This window comes from Centrocercus urophasianus, unplaced genomic scaffold (assembly GCF_019232065.1).
Source record: "Centrocercus urophasianus isolate 14NV4802_14NV808 unplaced genomic scaffold, USGS_Curo_1.0 seq_21, whole genome shotgun sequence".
Classification (NCBI taxonomy): Eukaryota; Metazoa; Chordata; class Aves; order Galliformes; family Phasianidae; genus Centrocercus; species Centrocercus urophasianus.
This window is the reverse complement of record NW_024884767.1, coordinates 5260547-5287655: the sequence shown is the minus strand read 5'-3', so window position 1 is coordinate 5287655 and position 27109 is coordinate 5260547. Positions and strand designations below refer to the sequence as shown.

The following is a 27109-nucleotide window of genomic DNA, read 5'->3' as shown; positions in this document are numbered from 1 at the left end:
AATTTCCACAACGTTTTATTTAAACAGCTTATTCTTACACTAAATCTAATTGACCAGCCAATAATTTAACAACCCCTTTTTTTTTTTTTTTTTTTTTTTTTTTTACACCACAGTATACTAAACCTAGTCATGTAGAAAGAAAACTGTATGTGCTGATGGAAGGAGGAGATAGTTTTTCCAGCGCAGACAGTAGTCCAATGTGGGATGTATTTTATTTGGTCCAATGTCTAAGGAAACGGAGCACTAGCAGCTGCTATGATAATAATTCCTAATAATTTTCTCAAAAGCATTAATCGTAACACTCTGTTCACTTCAGTATTTTGCCCAGGAAGAGTTTAAATGACAAAAGCACCACACATAGCGGAGGGAAGTCAAGCTGCTCTGTAATAATGTATGAACACATTTGTCAAAGCAAATACATCCAGAACAAGGAGGCCTTTAGGTAAGTGTGATTCAAAATGATCACCTCTGCACAAACACCTGCAAACTTTTAGAGATAATGTCTATAAACAGCTTGGAAGTGAAAAAAAGATATGCAAAAGACTCCACTAAATGGTTGAAATCTCTGGAGCTAACTGTAATATTACAGACACAGGCTCACCGTTTGAATGTAGAACTTTAAGCAGAACAGCAAGGCAATACAATCTATTTTCTTTTAAATTGCAGTTCTTACAGTGCTTTGTCTTACATGAGTAAATCTGACTGCTGTATACACGTGCATACAGGAGCTGAAGCCAGTCAGCTTACTGCTTGTGTTTTTTTAAAAATTTTGGTTTGGGCTATTTTTTTTTGGAGGTATTGCTGATATTTCAGATATAGTGGTCCACAGCCCAGCCTAAGTGTGGGAGATAAGAAACCCTACCTGAAGTTATGTCAGTAAATGATGTGGCCAGGTGTTAAGTTGAAATACTCAGGGAAGTCATAAAGGGGGTCAAAAATGAAGGCAGCCCTGCACATATAGTGTAATGACCCCAAAACCACTCCTGTGATCTTTGACGATAGAATTGTAGGAAACCTGTCTGTGTATCAGTGCAGATAACATTCACTTCACTCCCTCACCTTTGTTCCACTCGATTATGAAGTGTCACCCAACATGGGTGTCATCAAAACAAAAAGTAACATGACTTCTGTACGATCTCCATGTCACCAAGATTCCTCTCAAAAAACCTGAAACCTCACGATTTTTGCTTTTAGAGAAACAGGTTTTTTACCCAATCAAATCAAGGTGGGCAGCTGATCTTTGCTGTTACAATTATGTAAGAAAATGTACTTTTAAGAGCAAATTGAGAAACATGCACAGAAGATGGTGGAAATAAAGAATGTACTGACCAATGATTCTTTGTGATAATCAGAATGTTAGTATATCAAAGGGATACTGGATTAGCATTTATGATTGCACAGAATCTTGGGGAGTTTTATTATTGTCTGCAGGCTTACAAAAGCCAGTGCAATTTCTTCTTTTTTAAAAAAGAAAATGGATATGCACTCATTTCTTCTTGAGGGATTTTGCAAATAAGTAGTTAATTGAAATTGAATCTTGCTGTCTACCTTTATTCCCATGCTTCTCAATGACACTCTTAAAAGACAAAAGCTTCCAGCTGAGCCAGTCTCCATGACTACTGCACATTCCCATTCCTTTTTCTATTTTATCCTTGAACTGAAAAATGACATATGAAGGACTTGGACAACGAGAGCAAGAAAGTAAACAACTGTATGTAACAGACAGCTAGATACAGGAGGCCAAGTGTTGTTTCACATCAACAAAGCAACAGACTTCTACTGAGAACTGAAAATAATAGTCATGCATACTGGAAAACAAAAACACTCTTAAAAATGAATACACGTCTGATGCTGTACAATAAAAAGATTTCTTTTCCTTAAAGAGCAACCAATACCAGCTCCAACTGCTGTTGAAGGATCTGGTTCACAATTCTGCAGAAGAAAATAAACAAAAAAAGTAAAACCAGAGAAATAGAAAATAAACTACATTGAATTACATATAAATGACCTAAAAAAATACAAGTCAACAAAATAATATACAATTTAATTGAGAAATCAAAAATTTGAAGAAAATTTGAACAGCTTGCTATTCTTTAAATAGAAGATGGACTGCAAAACAAAAAGATTTTTGCATTTTTAATCTTCCACTATTACATATCAGCAGCTAGCAAATTATTAAAAGCCAGGCAATCTACTCAATTATTTAGAAAATAATCTACCAAAATCCCTATTCATTAGGTCCATGTAACCAGCTTTAGCATGCCTTTGTTGAAATCTTTTAAAATATTTAAAAATACATTATCTACCTTTCTTCATCTTTTTCCTTGGCTTCATCTCTCTTGGAAGTCTTCTCCAATCTGTACAGAAAGTAGCTTTAATACTTATAAACAATGATTTACAGCAGTAATCCTCCTCATCTCACTTAGCAAGACTGCCTCTGTTGTGCTTGATTTCATCACATGACTCTAACTGTCATATAAGGTCATATAGGATTTATAAGTCTAATTGTTTTAGCACCCAAAGATTTTGCTGAATCCCAACGATTTTGCTGACTTTTACCTGTACTTCAGGATGAAGTATAAAGAGGATCAGCATTTTACCCACTTAATGAAAGCTGGCATCTACCCCAGTCAGACAAAGTTCAGTCCTTCCAGTGTCCCAGATGCCCTCTAAATTACACAGTATCATCAAGTCTGCAACACTGACCTATTCAGATATATTTGTGAAAGTTTAATGTCATAAAATCAATCTAACAGTGACTGAAAAACCATGTTGGTGGAGTTTTTTAGTACATAACTTTTAAATTTTCTCCCAGTTCAAAACTGGTATTTGCATGGGAAATAACAAAGAGGGAAAGCTGTAGAGATCAAGCTTGCGTTTTTTGCTGAGAATTAGCTGTTTTGAATGAGAAAAAAATAAAATCACATTTATTTGTTCTTTTCTAGACAAAACAATACTTCCCTTTGATCTGAGAACACCAAAAGGGCCTAACTCTCAACAAAGACTACATGCTTTGGTAAGGATGCATGTACTATTTTATTACTTTAAAAATTTGGAATCAAACATTTCAGAAGAACAGATTACCCAGGCAAATACCAAAACAGCCTTTGGTATTCTCAGGTATTACCTGGAGTCCATGCTGCATGCTCCTTTTCATCATCCATGTACTTTTTACTGTACCTTTCAATTGCTGTAGGGAAAGACACAAAGATTTTTTAATCCATTAGAAAGGCAACTCACAGTGTTTTTGGTATTTTCCTGTAATTAAACATACAAGCGTATCCTCTTCACCCCACATGAAGCAGTTTCTTGCACTGTTATACAACACTTAAAAACAGTTTCATAACAGTTTTCATGGTAATTCCTAGAACTAATCATATGGTAAGTACTTGAAAAACCTGGATTTTATAACCCTAGGTCTCAAAACCAAAACCAATAAATAAATAAATAACAAAAACCAGGAAGAATATTGCTCCCCATTTTGAAGGTATGCCCTTTCCATCAATGTCATTCCCTCCATCCCGTTGTTGATGTATGGGCTGGAAGGGCAGGCAGGGAGGCATACTGATAATTGGCTGAACAGCTGCACCACAGAGTGGTAATTTGTGGTATGAAGCCTAGCTGGAAGTCCAGGGGCCAACACTGGGTCCAAGTCCTGTCTAACGTCTTCGTTAATGATCTGGATGATGGCAGAGCACATCCTCAGCAGTGTGCTGATGACACAAATGTGGTGGAAGTGGCAGATGGACCAGGAAGTTGAGCTGCCATCCAGGGGGAGCTGGTCTACAGCTTCCTCATAACAGAGCAGTAATCTCTCAGAAATAGAACCCAAGGGAACTGCAGAATCATAACACAGTTTCAACTTGAAGTAAATTTAAAGACCATCCAGTTCCAACATCCATTTCCCACTAGCGCAGGTTGCTAGCTCAGAGCCTCATCCAATCTGCCACTGAACACCGTCAAAAACAGGCCATCCACAGCTTCTTTGGGCAATCTGTGCCACTGCTACACACCTTCACTAGTCTCCCTGAAGCCTTCACTTCTCCAGGCTAAACAAGACCAGAAGCCTCCTGGACATGGACCTGGGTAATCTTCCCTGGATGCTCCTGCTGGAGCAGCGGTAGGGACAGACGGACCTATGCCAGCCTCAACCCTTCTGTCATTCTGTGATTGAAAAAAAGAAAATTAGTGACATTGTCACCGTTCTAATCCTAACAGGCATCCAAAATTCCTAGGACTCAGAAGGCCTAGAAACATCCAGAATTAGAAGGTCTTAGAAGGCCTCAGAAGTCATCTCCGAATGACTGATCATCACCAAGTCCCAGGGCTTCAAATACTTTTGCAATTCTAACAATATGTTTTTGTCCATTTTTCCTCAGTTTGGGCACAAGAAATAAATTAAGAAATGCAGTATGAATAACATAGTAGTTATACAGTGTACGTATATGGATTCATACTTGCACAATCTTTAATGAGAAAACTAATTTCAACCAGTTTTATTTTTTCTTATCAATCACCATGCCCAATTGCAATATCCACACACAAAGCTGTATATTCTAGTTGTAGTAATATCTCATTACTCAAACAGGGATTATTTTTGTGGGTATTGTACAAAAGGTAAAAAACAGACTGTGATCTATGCAGTAGAAGACTTCTAACATACTCACTGGAGAAAAGTGTGGAAAAAGATGATATCAGAAATTAAATTCAAATTTTAAACTTAGCAGTGGTGAGGGCAGCAGAAGACCTACTTAAAACTGAGCAAGAAAAAGCTTGTATCTAAAATGACAGTGTCTGGAGGGGCACCTAATATAAATGGCCTTCATAGATGCTGTTTGAAACTGTCAGCAACATGGGGAAATAAACTAGTAGTTTTGACTTCAGCTCAGTGATCTTTAGTAAGAATTAATTGCTGATGCCATCAGTAAAAAAAATGTGCCTGCCTGACTTGCTGCTCACAGTTGATGAATTAATTCCAAACCACTGCCAAGGTGACAATCACCCAGTCACAGCAGATATACTTGCAGGAAAAATATGAATGATTCATAGCTTAGGAAGTAAAGAAAATGGAGACCATGGAGAATACACCTACCACTTGCTCGAAATAAGTTTGAAATGAATGATGAAAATCTACATATGGTATACTAATGCATCAAAATTGCCAGGTACTATTAGATATGACTTTCCTTCACTACATGAATAATGAAAGACACATAGCTGGTCCTACCTAATTAAAATGTTTCCCTTCTCACTCTTCAAATGACCATTTGGCTCACAGATGTTGTGCTGGCAGTCTAAAAAAATTCATTTGCTCTTGCAGCAAAGCCAATCTAAGAAATTTCTGCCAACAGTCCCCACTTTGCCTCTCCTGTAATCCTACCAGATGTTTAGATGAAACACAAGGAAGAAAAGGGTTGTAAACCACATTACTGAAAAGATCAGTTAAGAATAATTAGATGAGAGCAAGCTATTTAAGCTGCAGACAACCACTGATGTAACCATACTGAACCACTGAAACAGAGGTATTTTTCTGCAGCTAAAGGTTTTGTAGAGAGTTATGGCAAGATACCAACTTTTCCTCAGGGAGACACTGAGAAGAACTGAAGAGGCTCTTTTCTTGCTTACCTGCAATTGCCAATTTTTGTACAAAAACAGTCAAATCTAGCAGTTCTATTAAAGAGCATAGTCAGCACTAACACTCAGAAAAAAGGACACAAAAACAATGGTTAAGAGATAGAACTACCACATGAGGCAAAGTTGGAAAACAGAGGTAACATTCTCAAGGTGGCTGGTTCCTTGGAAACTACTCAGACATGCTTTCAGGCTCAGCAGTTTCCTTTTTTGTGTCTCAGATGGAAATAGCAAACTTCAAGCTTGACAAAGATCAAGAGCACAGAAAGCCTCTGGTGAGATAAGGATCTGGAAAGATTGAAATTTGTTTACATGAGAGATGAAAGATATTTGAGTTAAAAAAGAGTAATTTTATTTCTTCTACAATCATAAAAGGATTTAGAAATGAAGATCAGATCTCCTGTTGTTCTTGTTCCAAAACTAAGAGTTTACTTGTCTGCATAGTCAGCATCTCTGACTGCTGTGAGAACTCTGAGCTTTGAAACTATTTTATGCTCTCTGCAGGAATTCAGGGTCACCAGAAGATGTCTGAAAGGGTACTGAAACACCATAGACACGTGGCTAAACATATGTGTTCAAATTAAAAATAAATTAAGGTGGTCAGGGAGCACTGGAAGCTGTATTGTCATACTGCAGTCTGTTTCTTCTTTTTAAGTAGTACTTCAGTGCAACAACAAGTCAGTACAGTCAATAAGTCAAAAAGGTGTATTAATCAGAGTACGGTACTCAAAGCTAATAAAAAAAGAATTGCACACAGTCTCAAGAACCTCCAGAATTTGCCCACATTCAAGAGGGGATAAGATTATGTAGCTGTATCATATCTCTACCATGAATACTCAGAGTTAGAAAATACTTTGATGGTTTCAGGATGGATATTAAACCTCATGTTTTAGAGTTTATGTGAGTTCTCATTATTTGAAATCACCACATTATAGCAGTGGAAAGATTATCTAATGTTTGGCTATTCCAGATTCTTAAACCATAAACCTTGATAGAGACAGCACAGACTGGGCCTTGAATTTGACACAAATTTCCTAACATGCTATATTTTTTCTTTTCCTGTATTAGCGTGTGGTGTTTATAGCACTGAGAATCAGCACTTAGAAGGATAACAGAGAGAAGCAAAAGTCACAAGTGAAAAAAAGCACTCCCCCCAGTGATTAGCTCCAGTGGCTGCTAGGTTTAGAATACTGCAACTGCAAAGTAAACAGACTGTGGCCTTCTATCCCTGCTCTGTTTTCTGACCAGGACGCTTGGATTTTAAAAGTGTAATGATGCATGAACAGGTAGAAATACCTATGTAGTTTGTATTGATTATCATACAATTGAAAGAACCACAAATAGTTGGTCTTAATGTTTCTTACTTTATATCAAACAGAATACCTTGCTTTTTTAACACAGCAGTTGCTTTCAAGGTACAGCACTTGTATGGGTGACCTGCAACTTTAGTAAATGCAAATGAGAGCACTCCTATCATATTACTCCGGCTCTTTCTCATTCTCCCTTATCAATACTAAATATATTTTCAACACATGCCTTTCACTACATTATCCCTCACGGAATAAATACTGAAGACAGAAACAAAAATAGAAATAAAAAGCACACAAACAAACCTTCATGATCTTCTTCTACTGCCAAAAAATATGGCATTTTTTTCATAGCTCCTCTAAAATCTTGTTTTAAGGCCAACATGTAATCTTCATCGTCTCCTGTTTTCAGAGGCACTGGCTTATTTTCTGTACTCTGTACAAATTATTTTTATTATTTGCAATGTCTTTGATATCCATCACATATGCAGGAACACTAAAAAAAAAACTACAATAAACACACATAATCATGGAAGAATGCAACTTTGCATATTACATTGCAAGTATACTTTACTGCATTCTAAAATACATAACTGTTTAAATTTACACTTCGTAACTTTTTGTATCTTTCTACAAAAATTCATCAGGCAATCAGGGAGAAAATAGTAGATTTGTGAAACCGTGATTCATAATCATGTTAAGCTTAAAGGATTCTTAAAGAACAACATCAATTTTTCATTCCAACCTAACTTAACCAGAAACCACTGCTTTAGTCAAACAGCCCTAAATGCTTCTAAAACATAATTTTAACTGAATAGATGCTCTGGAAGAAATGCCTCCTACTTATTTCCAGGGAAACTACAACAGATACAAAGATGGATCAAATCTCAGCAACAAAACTATCTTTCAACAGTCAGCTCCATTAACTATGAATTTTCACCAGCGATGAATAAGAGCCTGCAAACTGTGCTCGTAAAAACCTGCACCAGCAGAGGCGACCCACTGTCACTGCAGCAACTGCTGGAATGCACCCCCCAACACCTCACTGTGCTCACATCCACTGTTGGGTCTCCATAGGTGCTCAGCAAGCGTCGATGAGTGTCAGTGGGTGTCACTTATTGCTCATGGAGGAATTCGGTGATAACCCTTTTCTTTATCTGCTCTTCCATTTCAGACGCCGTTCTGTCAGACTGCCCCTCTGCTGCCATCTGTTGCACAGCAATATAATGCAACAGAATATGGGTGGGAAGGTTCAACCCCTACTATCATACCAACCAACATCTGCCTCTGACGTGTGGGCCAACATCATAAAACAGAAGGCATTACTTTCAGACAACCCTTCGTACATTATGTATGATTACCCCAAATAACACAGTTTGATTAATACCATATCACAATCAGATAGCACACAGGCCTGCCACATCACAATTTTTCTTCAGGTAAGTGAACTGTTAAATTCTTCTGGCCGTTTTTGTTTGTTTGAACTATAAATCCTGAAACTGAAAAGACATGTAATAAAAAATTTCTAAAATATATGCCAAACTAAGGTAGTGATGGAATCAGTTATGTTGTAACTACATAATATTTCTCTCATCTGACAGGTGGTGCACAATTAATATCTGAGTGGTTGGTTGAAAACCACAAAACATTATCGCAGATTCCACAGCTGGAACTTACTAATTTCAGCTTTTTTTTGCTTTTTAAATCTCTCATGATGCTGATGGTATGCTGATGTACCTTAACTGGTATGTACCTGAACTGGTTTTCTAATTGCATTTACAGGAAATCAATTAAAAAAAAAAATCAAAAGAAATATGTAAACACGATCAACAATTCACTACTTAAAATAATTTCAGTGTAAGTCAGTGAACAGCTGTAAGATCACACTTTTGGTCACTGCCCAATTTTTAAATGTAATTCATGCTATTTTTGCTAGTTCTAGTTATACTGAGTTACTTCAATTTTTCAATGGAAAAAAAGCATCTTCAGCTTCCCCAGTGTATGTTAGAAAGGGTTTATACACCGCATATGGGATTAATAATTCTAAAGCAACTCCATCACTGATTGTAACTGCAGAACCTGTACTCACACATAATTCAGTATCCTAGTGCTATCAAGCAGATAATAATGACACTAGGAACAATTTAGATGACTTAAAATCAATGAAGTCATGCCATTTAAATTATAAGGGAAATGGTGGACTAAGACATTAACATAACATCTGCTTCAGTAAATCAAAACCATGTGTGAAATAACTATTCAGGTAAATATCAGAATAGCGCCAATTTCATGCCAAACTTGCTAGTTTCATACCATAATGTGTTGAGAAAAATTTCATACAATCCTCATACAAAGGGGAAGTTCTCATATAAAACTGAAAACTGAAAAACTTTTCAGCCTCAAAATTGTCCAAGTTTGACTACGTAGCAAAACTCAGCTTGGTAAGAAAATAACTTTCTTTTTCTTGCCCTTTAATTTTCTGATACGTTCCAAACACACTCAGAATGCCCAATCTCAATACCCTTAATTACATAAAACATCTTTCTGTTGTTTTCAAATTATTTTTCACATTCTGGCTACTGAAGCACAAGATAATCATCCAAAATCCCTCTGTGTTTGAATCAACAGAAAAATTCTAAATCAGATACAGTCATAACTTGAAACACTAGTATAACTTCATTTCAGGCAAGTTCAAAAATCCAGTGTTTCTATTACTGCAGCATCCAGAAAACCAAATTACAGTGAGGTCACTAATGAACGAGCATGTCACAAGCTATCTAGGTTACTGAGGGATACAATTGCTAGCAAATGGGCAGGAAGAGATAACAATAATGATAAAACCAGCAACAACTGATCATTCACTTTAAGTATTTAAAAACTGACCTAAAGTTCTTAGAGTTGTTCTTACACTTCATTCCAATACATAAATGGAAGAGAATGCACTTTACCTGAACACCAAGAGCACCAAAGAAAGCTTCAGTACTTACAGGAAATAGCGGTGGAGGCTTACACACAACATCAGGTAGAACTGCACCTTTAGAGAAGCCAATGGCTTCAATGTTGAATGTAAATGAAGCACGTCCTCTTCCTCTACCTGACCCAGCCATTTGAAGTTACTGAAAATATTAAAAATTTTAACAGGTCTAATTTTTTACGTATACGAAATACATTGCATATAAAATTATGAATAAAACCCAACGTTTAGCAAGCATTTAAGTAATTTTAAAAGCACTCTCAAAGGCCACACAAATTTCAAATGTTTTTAATGCCCATCTTAGGTACTATAAATTTAATTAATGCTTTAAATAAAATTATTCCCCTCATTTCTACTAGGTACTTTTGCAAGACAGAAATTAACTAATAACATATGCATTAATACTTTCTTCATATAAAGCTTAGTGTATGTAGTGACTTGAGTTCAATCAAGGTAGAATCACAGAATCATTTTGGTTGGAACAGATCTTCAGAATGATCATCTCCAAGTAACTAACACTACCAAGGTTAACAAGAAACAATGTCCCTAAGCACCATTTCCTTATGCCTTTTGAACACCTCCAGGGATGGTGGTGACTCTACTCCCGGGAAGCACCTTCCAATGCTTTACCAACCACTTCATGAAGAAATTCTTCCTGATATCCAGTCTAAACCTCTCCAGTGTAACTTGAGGCCTTTTCCTCAGGTTCTATCCCTTGCAACCTGGGGAGGTGGTGCAGGGAGGGCACTTAGAGCTCAAGGACATGCCAGGGCCATAGTCACAGTCTGACCCTGTACCATCAGGAAGCAGGAGATGGCTGAGTGGTGGGGCTAGGAAGGCTCCCTGCTGAAGTAATGTGGTGTTTCTTTCACCCTTGGTTGGGCCAGCAAATAACTATGTCTGCTCCCTCTCTTTCAGAGTGTCACATCTTTCAGGTGCAGATCTGGCATGGTGGAACAACTCGCCCTGTACTTTTACCAGTGCACTGCACTGTAGACTGGTCAGGGCTGCAGCATCAGAGTTGCCCCAGCAGCCTCATCACTCACGATGACCAGGCCTCTGCCCTGCCATGCCTCCATGAATTCTGCTTTAGGTGCCTGACGTGCTAGGTGAAGTGGAATCCAGAGTGCTGTCTTTGCACAAGACCAATAATAGCTATCAGCTCTCGTGCTGGAGACCTGATCTACGCCACCAGCAGAGATACTGGATTAGATGATCTTTCACGGCCCTTTCCAATCCCTGCTATTCTGTGATTCTGTATCCAGTGGCTCTGATCCATGGAGCAGCCAAACCAGCCCTGGGAGCACATCCATTGCTCACAGCAACCACACAGTGCTGTGCAGTCAGCACTGTCTGGGCTGAAACTGGGACAGGGGCAAGTGCAGCACAGTGCTGGCTCAAGTGCTGTGGCAAACAATTGTATGCGTTTTGATACACTGGCTAAATGCAGTCCCGCAAACAGTGAAAAATATGTAGCTGTGGCTTCCATTTTGATAATGGAATTTGGGAACAGGTTTCAAGATTGCTGAAAGAATCACCAGGTTTTTTTGTATATTTGTGACCCATAAATATATTACCTGTATTTTCAAATGGAATGTATAGAGTTGCAATCAGACATGTCTCTTTATCAGACTTGTATAAGCCCTATCTTAGCAGAGAGAAATACCCTTCACTTCATGACCACACTTTATCCATGTCAACACTTTTTGACAGTACACACATTTCTGAACAACTTTTTTCAAGGATGAAACACCAAAAGAGAAAACTTCATCCAGAATCTCTGATGAACACTTTTAGATTCACAATGAACTGTGAACCATCACTTCACTAAGAGCCATCAAACCACTGATGCACCATTTTCACAAAAACATGGTCAAATATCCCACTAGTTTTTTGATTTTGTTTCTCTTTTAATGTTTTAATAAATATATATATATATATTAAAAAAAAAGTTTTGTTACTTATACACATGAACTACATTATATATTTTATATGCAGCCCATGATCACATATAAAATCTCAGAGTGAAGACATCCCAGACAAGCCAAAAGTTTGGGCACCCATGTTAAGATCATCAAGCTTCATATTACCCAGTCTACCATCCAACCATGTCTCTAGGCACCACATCTACACGTCTTTTATTACCTCCAGGGATAGGAGCTCAACTACTTTGCTGGAGAGCCAATTCCAATGCTTCATAACCCTTTCAGTAAAGAAAATTTCCCTATTATCCAATCTAAAACTCCTCTGAAGAAATGTGAAGCCATTTCCTCTTGTCCTATTAACCAAGCATATCACAGAATCACAGAATCATAGAATCACAGAATTGTAGGTCTTATAAAAGAAAAAAAAATAATCTGCAATTACAGTAATTTACTGCACAATAGCCATAAATTTCTGTATGGCTATTAAAAAAAAATAAAGAGCCTGCATTTATAGCTACATCTCACCTAATCTCCATCTCAGCACTGTATGATCCATGAGCTGGCAGGTAGAGAAAAGTACAAGAAACATTTTTTTTGTGGAGAATGATATCAAGAGATGAGGTCCAAGACAGGCCCAGTTTGAGCAAAGTGACTCACAACTCAAGACCACATAAAGTATGACTGAGGAATCCCAGCCCAGAAATCCTTTGTGCATACCAGTAATTACCAGGTTATCAAACTGCAAGACTGTTCCAGACTTCCTGCTCTACCAGTAACATTCCAGCTATTCTTAAGGCAATCCACACAAGATAAAGGTCCAAATAGGAAATAAGAACTAGCACAATACTTATAGCTTTTCATACAGTTGTCTAAGACAACAAGGAGAATTACTATCAGGAGCAAAGAAAGGTCTACTTAAGATCCTTCCAGAATTCCCAAAATTGAAGGGATGGCCTTTTTATAAAATGTCAGTAAAAACCCAGTCTTTTCTTACGTATTATTTTCCATAGGAATATGCTCTCTTTGGAGGAAGCTAAATCATGATATACGTTTCTATGTCAGTCTGCTTCACAGAAAATTATCTAAAAAAAATCAGAATGTCCTACATAAATCATTTTAAGAAAGACAAGAAAGAAAAATCTGAGTATTTAATTAACTGAAGACAGAAAAATACGTGAAATTCTTTTGAAAACAAGAGAAAGAAAATGTGAGCCTAGCAGAATGAAGAAAGATAACAGATAATTCCCAAACATAAGCAGATACCAAGGTGTGAAAAAAGAGGACAGAAAAAAAAAGGAAGAAAACAGAAAAGGGTTTGGTGGAAATTTCCAGATGTGCGGGAATTGGTACATACTTTGCATTAGATACCTATATATATTTAAATTTGGCTTTAAAATTAATTATAATATTTTCTTGAAATAATGAATTAATCTGATGAGAAGCAACAAGCTTTAAAATGAATCCTCTTTCAATGTGGCAGTTTTACTAACTCTCATCTTCTTTTGAGCATAGAAGTCTAAGGAAAGTCTGCTGATATCATAAAGTGAAAGCAAGAGATGAGAGGAGAAATCATAAAGGAAACAGTGACTTTGACAATTAACTTTATAGTTCGCTCACACATTCAATCTAGTTGGAATTTTGGGTGGTCCTGTATGGAACTAGGAGCTGGACTTGATGATCCAGCAAAGGATCATCAGTTAGGACAATGAAGCTGGTGAAGGGTCTGGAGCACAAGCTTTATGAGGAGTGTTAGAAGGGACTGGAGAAGCCTGGAGGAGGCTCAAGGGAGACCTTACTGCTCTCTACAATGACCAGATAGGTGTTGGGATGGGGGTCAGCCTCTTCTGCCAGGTAACTGCAACAGGATGAGATGGAATGGCTTTAAGCTGCCAATTTAAGGGGAGGTTGAGGGTGGATATTAGGGAGAAAAAAAATATTCTCAGAAAGAGCGGTGAGGTATTGGAACAGTCTGCCTCGGGAGGTCCTGGAGTCACCATTCAAGAAGTATGCGGATGCAGCACTGAAGGACACGGTTATTGAGCATGGTGGTAGTGGGTTGGGGTTGGACTAGATGGTCTTGGTAGTCCCTTCCAGCCTTGATGTTTCTACGATCCCTTTGTTTCCTTCCAACTTGAGATATTTTATGATTCTGTGAGTCTAAAAACAAACTATGAAGGACAGAGTTGCCATGAGAAATTAAGAGTATGAAGGATGTTTGGCTGCATGAAGTTCCTTATTTACAGATAGATTCTGTTGCTTTTACTCTACAAAAAAGAAAAAAGGATGAGTTTCAGGGGTAAGCAAAAGCACAGCTGAAACGTGTGAAGTTGTATGTGCTGCAGGAGCTGCCCCTCATGCAGCTAGGCAAACCCTCTGAGGCCAGAAGAGGCCAAAGCCGCAGGCCTGTGTGGCAGCCAAACACCTGAACCAGTTCCCATTAGCACACAACTCTGAGCACAACTTTTGCTGCGTTCATTTCTCTGAGACGGTAGCAACCAGCGGGAGCTGGAAATAATGGCAGAGCAAATAACGCATGGACAGTTAAATGCGGGGATTGCTCATGCCAGCTGCATTCCCTGAACGCGTCAGGGAAGTGAAATACCGACCGCGATGACAACACTGCCAAGATGACAACGCCCTGTCCGAGCTTCTTCCTTCCCCATTGCCCCCATTGCCCTCATTGCCCCCGTGCCGTCCCACGGCCCCTCTCCTTCCCTTCGCCAGCTGCCGCCCCTCCGCTCCCGCGACTCACCCGCAGCTTCGCTCCGCCCGCGGCTGCCGCAGTGGGCCGGGCCCGGCTCTGCCCTCCCCCCGGCGCCCCAGGCCCCGCCCGGTCTCGCCGCGCGGACGGGCTCGGCGGCGGATACGATGTCTGCGCTGGAATGGTTCGCGCACAAGCCCTTGGGCGGCGGCATCTTCTGGATCCAGGAGCGCTTCTACGAGTCGGGCAACCGGGCCAACATCTGGCTGGTGCGGGGCTCGCAGCGCGACCTGGTGATCGACGCGGGGCTGGGGCTGCGCAGCCTGCCCGACTACCTGCGTGCCGCGGGACTGCTGGCACCGCCGGACGGGGCCGGCCCCCGGCCTCTGCTGGCCGTGGCCACCCACGTCCACTTCGACCACTCGGGCGGGTTGCAGCACTTTGAGGAGGTGGCGGTGCACAGCGCCGAGGCGGCCGCGCTGCTCCGTGGCGACAACTACGAGGCCGTCACCTGGCTGTCGGACCGGGAGGTGGCGCGGCCGCCGCGGCCCGGTTGGAGAGCGCGGCATTTCTGCGTCCCGCCTGTGCGGCCCAGCCGCCTCTTGCAGGAGGGTAAGAGCCGCGCGGCGGCGGGCTGCGGGCACCCGTGGGCTGCGGCTGTTGTGGTTTGTGCCCTTCTTCCCGGGACGGTGGTGGGCAGCGATGGGGCCCGAGCGGGCGGCACGGAGCTGCGTCAGGACAGGAGCAGGGAGAAGGGAGGAGATGAGGGGAAGGGACTGCACAGGAGCGCGGTGGGCACGACCCCTGTATGGGAGACCAAGGGTCGTTTGGACACTGCTCTTAGACATGGGGTTTGGATTTGGGGTTGACAGAAACTTGTAGAAATACCTGCTGGTCTCCCAGTTTGTGTGCCTGTTGGAAGAGGGCATTTTTCCTAGAATAACAGTCAGTGGTATTACTAGGAGCAAGGATCTAGCATCTTAATACTGACTAATCAGTGTCACACCTCAGTCAGTTCTGGCATCTGCTAACTTGCTATTTGTAAACTGCTGAGGCATAACTGTATAAAGAACAAAGCAGTTTATTTAACTGTGTATTGGAAAGCATATGGGTTTGTTTAACAGAATCATAGAATCATAGAATGGCCTTGGTGGAAAAGGACCACAGTGATCATTGAGTTTTGACGCCCTGCTTTGTGCAGAGTTGCTAACCACCAGATCAGGCTGCCCAGAGCCACATCCAGCCTGGTATTGAATGCCTCCAGGGATGGGGCATCCACAGCCTCCTTGGGCAACCTGTTCAGTGCATCACCACCCTCTGGGTGAAAAACTTCCTCCTAATATCTAACCTAAACCTCCCCGTCTCAGTTTAAAGCCATTCCTCCTTGTGCTGTCGCTATCCACTCTCATAAGCAACCATTCCCCCTCCTGTTTATACACGCCCTTCAAGTATTGAACGGTCACAATAAGGTCTCTGCAGAGCCTTCTCCAAGCTAAATAAGCCCAGTTTTTTCAACCTCTCTTCATAGGAGAGGTACTCCAGCCCTCTGATCATCTTAGTGGCCCTCCTCTGGACCCACTCCATGTCCATCCTGTACTCAGGACCCCAGGCCTGGTTGCAGAACTCCAGATAAGGCCTCACAAGAGCTGAGTAGAGGGGGACAACCACCTCACTCTCCCTTCTGGCCACTCCTTTTTCTAATGCCATCCAGAACGTAGTTGGCCTTCCAGGCTGCAAGCACACACTGCTGGTTCATATCCAGCTTCTCATCCACCTGGACCCCCAAGTCCTTCTCTGCAGGGCTGCTCTCCCAGTTTGTATAAATACCTGGGATTGCCCTGACCCAAGTGCAGCATGCTGCACATGGTCTTGTTGTAAAGTATAAGAAGAATGTATTATTTATATAAAAGATGTTTTACAGATACATACACATATAACATATGCATGTATGTGTGTGTACAGATGTGTTTGTGTATGTATATATAAAACCACACCTCTTTTTGAGATAGATTTTGTAGGTAACAAGCTTATTTTAGCAAGCAGCTGTAGAACTTGGTGGAGCAGGAGCTAAAGAATGTGCGTACAGCAGACAAGTTAAATCAGCCTTTTGCAGATGACCAAGGTCTCCTCCTGGCTGTACTGGGCCATCATTCAGCTCAGACACAGGGAAAGGGAGAACCGAAGGCTTCAAGGAAGACCTGGTGATCCATTTATCTCAGTGAGTCAACAGAAGGTTAAGCTGTTTATTCTTTTCTTCAATAGGAAGGAATTATTACAGAAACAAATACATTGAATGTAAGAGAGCACACACACTCAGTCTCAGAGTAACAGAAAAGTTTCTAGCACAGCATTTATTGAGCCAAACTGTGTGGAAGTGTCATGTCATGGCAGTGCATGAGCAACTGCTGTGAGTATATCTAGTACTGCACAAAATACAGAAGTCATATTCTGGTAGAATCCAAAGCCACACCTCTTACTTTTATGTTGCTTGTTCCACATTTACTGGCATTAGTTTTTTTCTTTATCTAATCTTACAAGAGCCTTCAACCAGCTGCTTTGACTGTTCTAGTTAAAAATGCATCTACTTCTGGTCTGCTTTATCACTTACTGTTTTCATAGTCACTTGTGTCTTCTATGACTGGCATTTTTCTTTATCTATTTCAGTTCTTTGTATATAATACGTATATTTAAATATATAATTTTGTAAGTATATATAATTTAAATGTAAATAATTATACATACATAATTTTACAAGTGAATTGTACTGTATTACAAGTAAAATATATTGTGTAGATATATATGTATAGAATTATATATAATATTCCACACATTTCTTTTAGTTTTGGATTTCATGTTCTGTTCCTTTGTGCTGTCTTTCTTGGGGCTTGGAGCAATTTAAAACCCATTGGGCCAATTTGCTCTAAAAACTTAATCTCCACTATTGTTTTATTCTTACAGTCATTTTCTGGATCAAGGATCATACAGATCATAGAATCATAGAACAGCTAGGATTGGAAGGGACCTCAGAGATCATCAAGCTCCAGTCCCCCTGCTACAGGCAGGGCCACCAACCTCCATGCGTAATACTAGACCAGGCTGCCCAGGGCCCCATCCAACCTGGCTTTGAGCACCTCCAGGGACTGGGCATCCACAACCTCTCTGGGCAGCCTGTTCCAGCACCTCACCACAATCTTGGTAAAGAAGTTCTCCCTGATATCCACCCTAAGTCTTCCCTGCTTCAACTTACAACCATTTCCCCTTGTTCTGTCATTATTTACCCCTGCAAAGAGTTGACTTGCCTCCTATTCATAGGCTCCCTTTAGGTACTGGAAGGCTGCAGTGAGGTCACTCTGCAGCCTTCCAGGCTGAACGATCCCAGCTCCCTCAGCCTGTCTTCGCAGGGGAGGTGCTCCAGCTCTCTGATTATCTTTGTGGCCCTTATCTGGACCTACTCCAACAGCTTCCTGCTTATCTTGTGCTGGCGGCCCCAGACTTGGATGCAGTACTCCAGATGGGGCCTCACAAGGGCAGTGTTGAGAGGGACAGTCACCTTCCTGTCCCTGCTGGCTACCCCTCTTCTGATGGAGCCCAGGATACCAGATCTTCCCAAAAGACTAGCTTGGTACTTTCTACTATCAAGTCTTCTTGGCATTTCCTTTAAAAGAGAACTTGCCTGAAAATTTTCTTTGTAGTAGCTAGCTGCTTGCTTGTACTGCGAACCAGTTTCACTGATGGGTACAGCGTAGTGAAATGCTTTCTCTACACTGACTTCCAGACTGTATTCAAGTGCTTTGCAAATGGAGGCGAGTGGATGAAGAGCAGCGTCCCTGCCCTCAGCACTTGAAGTAGTCCTCACTAAGTAGCTCCCAGCCCAGGCACAGGGGTTGACATTACCTGGAAATACAGTGCTTCCTACTCAAGTCCCAACACGTGTGAGGTCATGCCTTTCAGAATGGCTTAGTATTGAGAAAACTTGAAGCATACCTGCCTGTCACATAAGATATATGTGTAACTTTAAGATTTCTAACTTAGAAGGAGTTTGGTAGCTTTTTCTTGTTGACTTTGCAACTTGAAATGCTTACTGCAGTTCTAAGCATTGTTGTCTTAGAATCTGTCAGTGCCTGCAGGTTCTCATTTCATGAAGCTTGTGGTGTTGGATATTAACTTGTTCAGAATGGTTTTGTGTAGTTATTACACATGCGCTTCCAATAAGGTTTCTTATTCCTTCCCTGCACAGCCCTAAAGTTTACAGATTTACCACCTGTGAATTGTACTGTTATAATTAAGCATGCATTATAACTTAAAATTAACAACAGTCTTGTTAATTATTCTTCATTTTTGGACTGACTTTCTGCTGAAAGTACAAGATCAGGGGCTAATACAGTGAAAAGGAATTCATGTTTAAGTTGGTGGAACAAATGAGCTAAAGTGAAGAATGTTCTGTTTTTATGTGCCTTATTCAAGATGATAAAAAAAAAATCACCCTATTTCGAGGCAAAGCTTGCTCCTCCTCCAGCAATTTATGTTCTGTCATTCTGCACTGACTGCAGTGGAGTTCTGGGTGAACTGGGGATAAATTTTAATAAACTGAAAAATTTTACAGACTTTCAAAGGAGTGGCTTAGATGATTTCTGTTTGTTTCCAATTTTATTTTCCCTATCACATTCCCTATTGTTTAGCATAATAGGATGAAAATAGGCTCAGTTAATACAGGTAGGTCAATCTTGTGCTATTAGTTACAATCACTGGAAAATGCTATTTTGTCCAGTGTATTTTTCAAATTCTTTGGCACACAGCAAGAAAAAAAGACCCTGGTGCATGTGTGGTATGTATGAAACACTCAGCGTATGGGTAGGCTGTACTTCTTTTGTGGTGCTCATGTGCATGTTAAGTGCATACATTTCCCTGTTGCGTATATGTTTGCAGGAGATGTAATCAGCCTTGGAGACCGGCAGCTCACCGTCATGCACATGCCTGGCCATTCCCGAGGAAGTATTTGCTTACATGACCGAGAACACAAGATTTTATTCAGTGGAGATGTCGTGTATGATGGATCCATGATTGACTGGCTTCCCTACAGCAACATAAGTGACTACATTGTGAGCTGCCAGCGCCTCATGGAGTTGGTGGACAGAGGTCTTGTAGAGAAGGTACTTCCTGGGCACTTCAACATATTTGGAGCAGAAAGGCTGTATCGATTAGCTTCCAACTATATCTCAAAAGCTGGAGTTTGTCACAAAATCTCAACTTGTGCCATGAGATCCATTGCAAGCATAGCACTTCACCTTACAAATTCCAGGGGTACTTCTTCCTGAGCATGCATTTATGTTGTCTGTCTCCCAGAGAGAAATCAAAGGACTTGTGAAAATGATGACACAAGACAAAGCAGTATGCTTTAGGAAAGAGCTGGCAAAATGATGTGGATGAGCTGTAAAAATTCTCCTTATGTTTGCTTGCTCTGTTCCTGTTTTTGTGGGGAAAAAAATCATAAACTAGTAGCTTAGCCAGAGCTGCCATTTTTCCTTCTATTTTTTCAGGGCAAGTTTGCACAGGTATTGTGATTGAAATATATTGTTTTATTTTTGATATGCTTCTGACAGATAAATATATGCCAAAATGAGACTTCTTACATCCATGCCTGAAACTTTGTTGATGTAGCACTAAGATGGTAGGTGTTCACTTGATCTCTGCTCAGGCTTTGGCTTAACACAGCTCATGTTAAGGCCTGATTTGTGCTGAGAGCAGCACCATCAGGTGCAGATGAGAGCAACGCATAGGTAGGATGCTGTGGGCAAAGTAATAAGGGCCATGGTGCAGCTGTTACCACCTGGAGCTTGCTGTCCCCTGCTGCAGTCACCTCCAGCATTTTTGTAAAGTTTCTGCACCATCCACTAGTGTATGGAAATGGTATAGACCAAACTCTTAAGCTGGATGATATAGGTAGGTCAGCTGACACAAACTCCTTTTGATGTGGATACAACAGCTTCCAGATCATTAGGGTTTTCATGCTTTTGAGTGTGATCCAGGGGACATGTGCACCCCATGGAAGAGTATGATAAGCACTGTCACAGGAAGGGAACTATTTTGCTTAGAGGTGTGCAAGTTACCTTATTAGGGAAATTGTGAGCTACTGAAGTAATGAATTGATGAATGCACGTGTTTAACGTTGTAGTCTGTACAACATGGATTGAAACCTTGCTTGCTGTGGTGATGTTTTTTTCTGACAATCTCATTAAATAAATACTAATTTATACTTTATTTACAAATGAGAGATCCAAATAGACTGTGACAAACTTAAAACCTTTATTTGTGTTTAAGAGTCTTGTGTATGTGGATTGTAGCTTGGCTGTTAATGCTCTGTGGGAAGAACGGATGGAGGCAGTAACATTGCCTTGCCCCACTGCAGTGTTGGATTAAACAGCTGGTGCACTTGCCTCCTCGCAATGAATGTATCTTCGACTGTTTTCTGTTTGCTTATGAAGTATTTTGATGCATTTGGTTTTTATGGAAAGTGCACTGAATTTGAGTCTGTTCCAAAACAAGCTGAAAACACTGAGAAATGCTAAATGACATTGTAACTTGCTTATTTAAAAGCTGTTAAAATGTTTAAAGTTTGTGTAATTGTTCTAGCAGTCTATATATTCAACTTCTTTAAAAGGACACTGTCTTATGCTATTTTTGTATATAGATTTGTAATTTCCTTACAAGAGATTGCAGGTGTTTATCCCAAATTCTAGTGGAGTTTAGCCTTATTTGTTTGACTTTCACTTTATGTGAAAGATCACCTTTTTTTTTTTTTTTTTTTTTTTTTTTCCCCCTCTCATCATACCCAAGAGAAAGGTAGCCTTAATTTTGGGCTCTAAGGCATGGATTAGTGGAAATGAGTGGCCTTGATAACAGATGTAAATTCTGGGGATAAAAGCATTTTTGGGGGGAAACCAGCTGCAAAAATAGTGAAGGAGAACATCTTACATAATCCTTTTTATTCTCCTTTCGCAGTTCTCTGCATTCCTGTCTTTACTATTAGAGTGTGTTCTTCACCAAGAGTAGTACTGATGCACTGTGATGCACCTCATTCTTGTTAGCAGTGCCTGTCTCCTCTTACAAGCTAGAGCAAAATGTAAATATGCAGAACTGGTGTGGCACCTGGAAAAGTTGTTATAATTTGGATGTATCACAGTCTTTTTGCAAAAGCCATTCTGTGTAGAGGCACAGAACAAGCTTCACCATATGGTTTTCCTTTTTTCCCTGCTGACTGACATACAGTACTGTTTGTGTAGCAGTACAGTTCTTCATAGCCAGGGGTTTTGTAATGGGCAGTTGAGAGTATGGTGCAATGTGGAAAAGTCAGAACAGGCAAAGAAATACAGAGCACTGAATGTTCTAGCAAGAGTGACTGACATCTGGAAGATCATACCAGTAGTAGTCTTGCTCTGTGCTGTAAAGCAACATGGACAGAGGACTATTCTGTCAGAAGGGCTGCCAATATGTATGGCAGTTAGTACAGTTCTGGAATTGTTAAGTAGTAGATTGAGGTCGAGTTCAATTAGCTTGTTTTCTTACACACCTGTAACTTGCTTATTTGCTCTACCCTTATGGCACCTGAAGTCGGATACGCAGAACCAGAACTCTAAATAGGAAGCTCACAGGCTTGCCAATGGAAAAGGAGAGAATTCCTCTCTCATTTGTTTTTAAATCTGTGCTGTGTATTAGCTACAAGATCCTTAACTGTTCAGGTTAGTGTTAGAACACCATGTTAAACCATATTTAAGCCCAGTTAAGTATATGCAACAAATGCAGTCACCTGTTTTTTTTTTTTTGTTTGTATTTTTTTTCCTTGACAAAACTATGGAATAATTTCCTAGATCAGAAGTGAGCTTTATATAAACATAGCCCAAAAATGGGGTGTGTTAGTAAACTGCTGCTATAATTCAGATAAAAATAGTTTTGGGGGATCTTAAAATTATTTTTGTATTGTAGAAGTTCACTACTAAGTAAATGATGTGTCTTAAATATAAAGAACTGACTCAAACTATTTTTGTTAAGAATTGCTCAGTTTTTTGTCGTAAAGTTCGACAGTGTCCCTTTAATGCTATTTAGGACTACATATTAAAACATACATTTTAAATTTTAATATTGCAACACCTTGGGCATTTAGAACTGTTGCTTTATCCATTAAATCTAAATGCATGTTAATTCAATTTTCAGTAGACTGAGAAATCTACAAAAAAAAAAAAAATCAGATGGAAAGTTGTGCTCTGTAATCTGTTAAAGACTTTTGTGGTGTTTACATTTTACAAAGACAAAAAAATTGTCATAGATAATAAAAGTGTTATAATACTACGCAGTCTAGCAATGATTTCTACACATTTTGAAGATAAATATTTTTCCACTAAGATACTTAGTGGAAAACTAACTTTCACTTTCACTTTTCTTAGTAATCTTTCACTTTTCTTAGTAAGAGACTGCATCACAAACATTTACGTATCATCATAGAATCACAGAATGGCCTTGGTGGAAAAGGACCACAGTGATCATTGAGTTTCAATCCCCTTGCTTTGTGCAGAGTTGCCAACCACCAGACCAGGCTGCCCAGAGCCACATCCAGCCTGGTATTGAATGCCTCCAGGGATGGGGCATCCACAACCTCCTTGGGCTACCTGTTCAGTGCGTCACCACCCTCTGTGTGAAAAACTTCCTCCTAGTATCCAACCCAACCTAAATTTTCTCTATCTTAGTTTAAAACATTTCCCCTTTCTCCTATCACTATCCACCCTCATAAAAAGCTGTTGTTCCTTCTGTTTATATGCTCCCTTCAGGTATTGAACGGTCACAGTAAGGTCTCCCCAGAGCCTTCTCCAAGCTAAACAAGCCCAGTTTTTTCAACCTTTCTTCATAGAAGAGGTGCTCCAGCCCTCTGATCATCTTAGTGGTTCTTCTCTGGAAGGACCCACTCCAAGAGCTCTGTACCTTTCTTGTGCTGGGGGTCCCAGGCCTAGATGCAGTAGTGCAGATGGGGCCTCACAAGAGCTCAGTAGAGGGGGACAATCCACCTCCCTCTGCCTACAGGCCACTCCTTTTAATGCAGCCTTCCAGGCTGCAAGCACACACTGCTGGCTCTTGTCCAGCTTCTTGTCTATCAGGACCCTTCTTCACAGGGCTGCGCTCAAGGGCTTCTTCGCCCAATCTATATAAACACCTGGGATTACCCCAGCCCAAGTGCTACAGCTTGCGCTTTGAGTTATTGAACCTCATTAGGTTCACATGGGCCCACTTCTTCAGCCTGTCCAGGTCCTTCTGGATGTCTTCCCTTCCTTCCAGTGTATCAACTGCGCTGCTCAGCTTGGTGTCATCCACAAATTTGCTGAGGGTGCACTCAGTGCCATGATCTGTGTCATTGATGAAGATGGGGAAGAGCACTGGTCCCAAGACTGACCACTGGGGGATACTGCTTGTGATTGGCCTCCACCCTGACAAGGAACCATTGCTCATAATCCTTCTGTTGCATCCAGCCAACCAGTTCTTAATCCACCGAACAGTCCATCTTTCAAAACCATGCCTCCCCAATTTAGAGAGAAGGATGCGGTGAGGGACCATGTCAAAGGCTTTGCAGAAGTCCAAGAAGATGACATCCATTGCCCCTCCCCACCCCATCCACCAAAGCCATCACTCCATCACAGAAGAAGATAGGGTGGGCACGAGCTGCCCTTGGCGAAGTCATGCTGGCTGTCTCAAATAACCTCTTTATCTTGTACGTGCCTTAACAGTTTCTAGGAGGATCTGCTCCGTGATGTTCCCAGGCACAGAGGTGAGGCTCACTGGCCTGTAGTTCCCTGGGTCATCCTTTCTCCCTTTCTTAAAATTGGAGTAATGTTTCCCTTTTCACAATCACTAGAGACTTCAGCAGCCAGCCATGATTTTTCAAATATTCTGGAGAGCAGCTCGACAACCGCATCAGCCATCTCTAGGCTGGATCATCCCCTAGGATGGATATCATCTGGCCTCATGGACTTATATACATTCACTTTCATGAGGAGGTCTTGGACTTGTTCCACTGTTGCAGTGGAAGGGAATCTGCTCCTTTCACACACATCCAGAGGTTCAGGGTCCTGGCAGACATGGGTAGGAACCTGACCACCAGAGAAGACCCAGGCAAAGCACTTATTGAGCACCTCAGCTTTTTCCATGTCTAAGGAAGCCACTTCTCCGTCCTCACTTAGTCATAGAGTGATGCTGCAAAGCTTATACAAAAGCATGAGTGGTGCTTATTAAAAAACAAAATAAAACAAAAACTCACAAAAAAGGCTTTACCATATATCACAGTTAATCTTTTCCATGGAATTTGCATGCCAAATATGGATATGATTGAAGCATTTATCTGGGGGATCAATTTGAGTTTGTTTTAACTTAAATTTTTATTTTCACGCATGAAAACATCTAAAGACAGCTATTAACTGCACTTGAAACAAAAAATGTTTACACTGCTAGTGTTCAGCACACCACTGAAAGTTGAAATGATGCCTATCATGCTTCACGTTTGGTTTCTTGATAAAGGGCAAGGCTCTAATTAATTGTGCACAGTCAGCCTCTGGAGGATTGGTTAGTGCTGACCACAGTGACACACAGATTTGCAGCTGGTGTGTTTCTCAAGGTAATTAGGAGATATACATGGCTTGGGACCTGTATTTACAAATGAGTTCATTTGGTACCATTGACAGATGGTGCAGACCATCTCCCCTTCAGTGGGATAACGGGAAATAGAAATAACTTTCCTCCAAATGGAATGACCTGGGCTAATGAGAGCTTTGTTAAACTATTTAAAGCTCAACAGAATCCAGAGTGAATATAATAACTACTTGTCTTAAAAGCCATTAGCAACCACTGTGTATTCCACGTCAGTTCTAGATGGTTTACATCAGAAGATGCTGATACCTATTCTGATTTTGAACAGGAGATACAAGATTTCTAATCTCCTGTACCCTCAAATTCAGCTTGGGAGACGGGAACAGAGGCATTTCAAATATTAAAGAAATTAGGAATAGAGAAATAAGCATTCACTTAAAATGAAGGTATGGCTGGCAGACAGATCTACAAATGGCTTTCAGGAAGCAGTAGATGAGTTTGTGAATTAATTAAAAGCTAAAGATAGAATGAATTATAGAATTTTCAAGGTTATTCCCAAAATAAGCAATTACTTTCCTTCCTAAGTTAGCAATACACCGTTGTGAGGCACCCACTAGCGTTACTTTAATTTGTCTCATCTATTTGTGGATAGTCATTTCAGAAGGGATATTGCCAGCTTTGAAAATCTAAGGGTTCACCAGTCACAGTTACTATAACTAGAATAAAATACTTACTTTTTTTTCTTTTCAGTTTTTAATTCCTGACATCTCCATTTCACGTGCAACCTCAGAAAAGCAACTACCTTTACTGAGGTGATAAACAGTGTGTTTTAAGGCCAGGGTTGTAAAGACACTGACTTCTTACACTTGCAAAACTGATCAGCTTAGTATAATCAAATTTAGCAGCAGAGCACACAGAGGTTTTCTCATAAGAGCAGAAAGAGACCTGTGTGCCCCCTTCTGGATACATTATGGTGGAGCAGGAACTTCCAGCAGATCAAGAAGTCCTACCGACACCATCTGAAAACACTGCCAGATGATCTGCTTTTAGAATCACAGGATCACCAACGTTGGAATAGACCTCAAAGACTATCCAGTCCTACCATCCACTTACCACCAATATTTCTCCACTACAGAATGTCCCTTAGTACAACATCTAAACGGTTCTTGAACGCCTCCAGAGACAGTGATGCCTCCACCTCCCTGGACCTGCTCCCACACCTGAACATTCTTTCAGAGATTTTTCCTAATGTCCAACCATTCCTTCTAGTCCTATCACTAGTTAGATGGGAGAAGAGGGCAAACCCCACCTCACCATGACCTCCTTTCATGGAGTTGTAGAGAGCGATAAGGTCTCCCATGAGCCTCCTGCAGTCTAACAATCAAAGTTCCCTCAGCTACTCCTCATAAGACTTATGCTCCAGACTCTTCAGCTGAACAACGACCAAAACCCTGAGATCCTTTTCCTCCACAATCTTCCAGCCACTCTGCCCCAAGCCTGTAGTGTTGTCTGGGGTTATTGTGACCTGGCACTTGGTTGGGCTTTTGCTCTTCTTTCTCTCTGCATACCAACATCCTTGGACTCTTCCTGAGTGGCTTGCCCCTTTATTCACATGTGGTAAACTCTTTTTTATGCCCCGAGTCTCAGCAGAAGCTCCCCGTTCAACCAGGCTGGTCTTCCCCATCAACTCATCATACGGCACACGGGAACAACATCCACATGGTTGAGCTATTCGCATGGGACAGTTCCACTTTGGTAGTAGATGTTAAACAAATCTGTCTGCCCCTGTTTGCCCACGGACACTACAAGTGACATGGCAGCAGGGACACAAAGTGTCACGGAATCATAGAATGGCTTGGCTTGGAAAGGACATCAAGGATCATCCATTTCCAACCAACCTCCCTGCTATGAGCACTGTTGCCATTGTCACAAACCAATGACACACTGA

The 27109-nt window shown here is 40.8% G+C and overlaps 2 protein-coding genes and 1 long non-coding RNA gene across 10 annotated transcripts in view; 2 read left to right on the top strand and 1 right to left on the bottom strand.

Moving 5' to 3' along the window:
* POLR3G (RNA polymerase III subunit G) overlaps positions 1-14636 on the bottom strand; it is an 18571-nt gene extending 3935 nt beyond the window's left edge. Inside the window, exons 1-6 of one of the 8 annotated variants that reach the window (XM_042822837.1) lie at positions 9926-10010; positions 7994-8146; positions 7245-7446; positions 4014-4164; positions 3128-3190; positions 2307-2357 (exon numbers count right to left, since the gene is read on the bottom strand). In XM_042822837.1, the coding sequence (XP_042678771.1) occupies positions 2307-2357; positions 3128-3190; positions 4014-4164; positions 7245-7250 (271 nt within the window). In that variant the 5' untranslated portion in view covers positions 7251-7446; positions 7994-8146; positions 9926-10010. Of the gene's footprint in view, positions 1-2306; positions 2358-3127; positions 3191-4013; positions 4165-7244; positions 7447-7993; positions 8147-9925; positions 10055-12362; positions 12815-14589 lie in introns of those variants that run through there. The other 7 variants (XM_042822831.1, XM_042822832.1, XM_042822830.1 and 4 more) reach the window with 7 other exon arrangements.
* Positions 335-8643, top strand: LOC122162495. Its single transcript, XR_006169570.1, has 3 exons — positions 335-442; positions 2946-3016; positions 8113-8643. It is a non-coding gene; the product is annotated as an uncharacterized LOC122162495 (long non-coding RNA).
* A 50-nt stretch (positions 14637-14686) lies between the features above and the next one.
* MBLAC2 (metallo-beta-lactamase domain containing 2) lies at positions 14687-21355 on the top strand. Its single transcript, XM_042823086.1, has 2 exons — positions 14687-15150; positions 19465-21355. Exons 1-2 carry the CDS (start codon positions 14706-14708, stop codon positions 19851-19853), a joined length of 834 nt encoding a protein of 277 aa, XP_042679020.1. The 5' UTR covers positions 14687-14705; the 3' UTR covers positions 19854-21355.
* The last annotated feature ends 5754 nt before the right edge of the window (positions 21356-27109 follow it).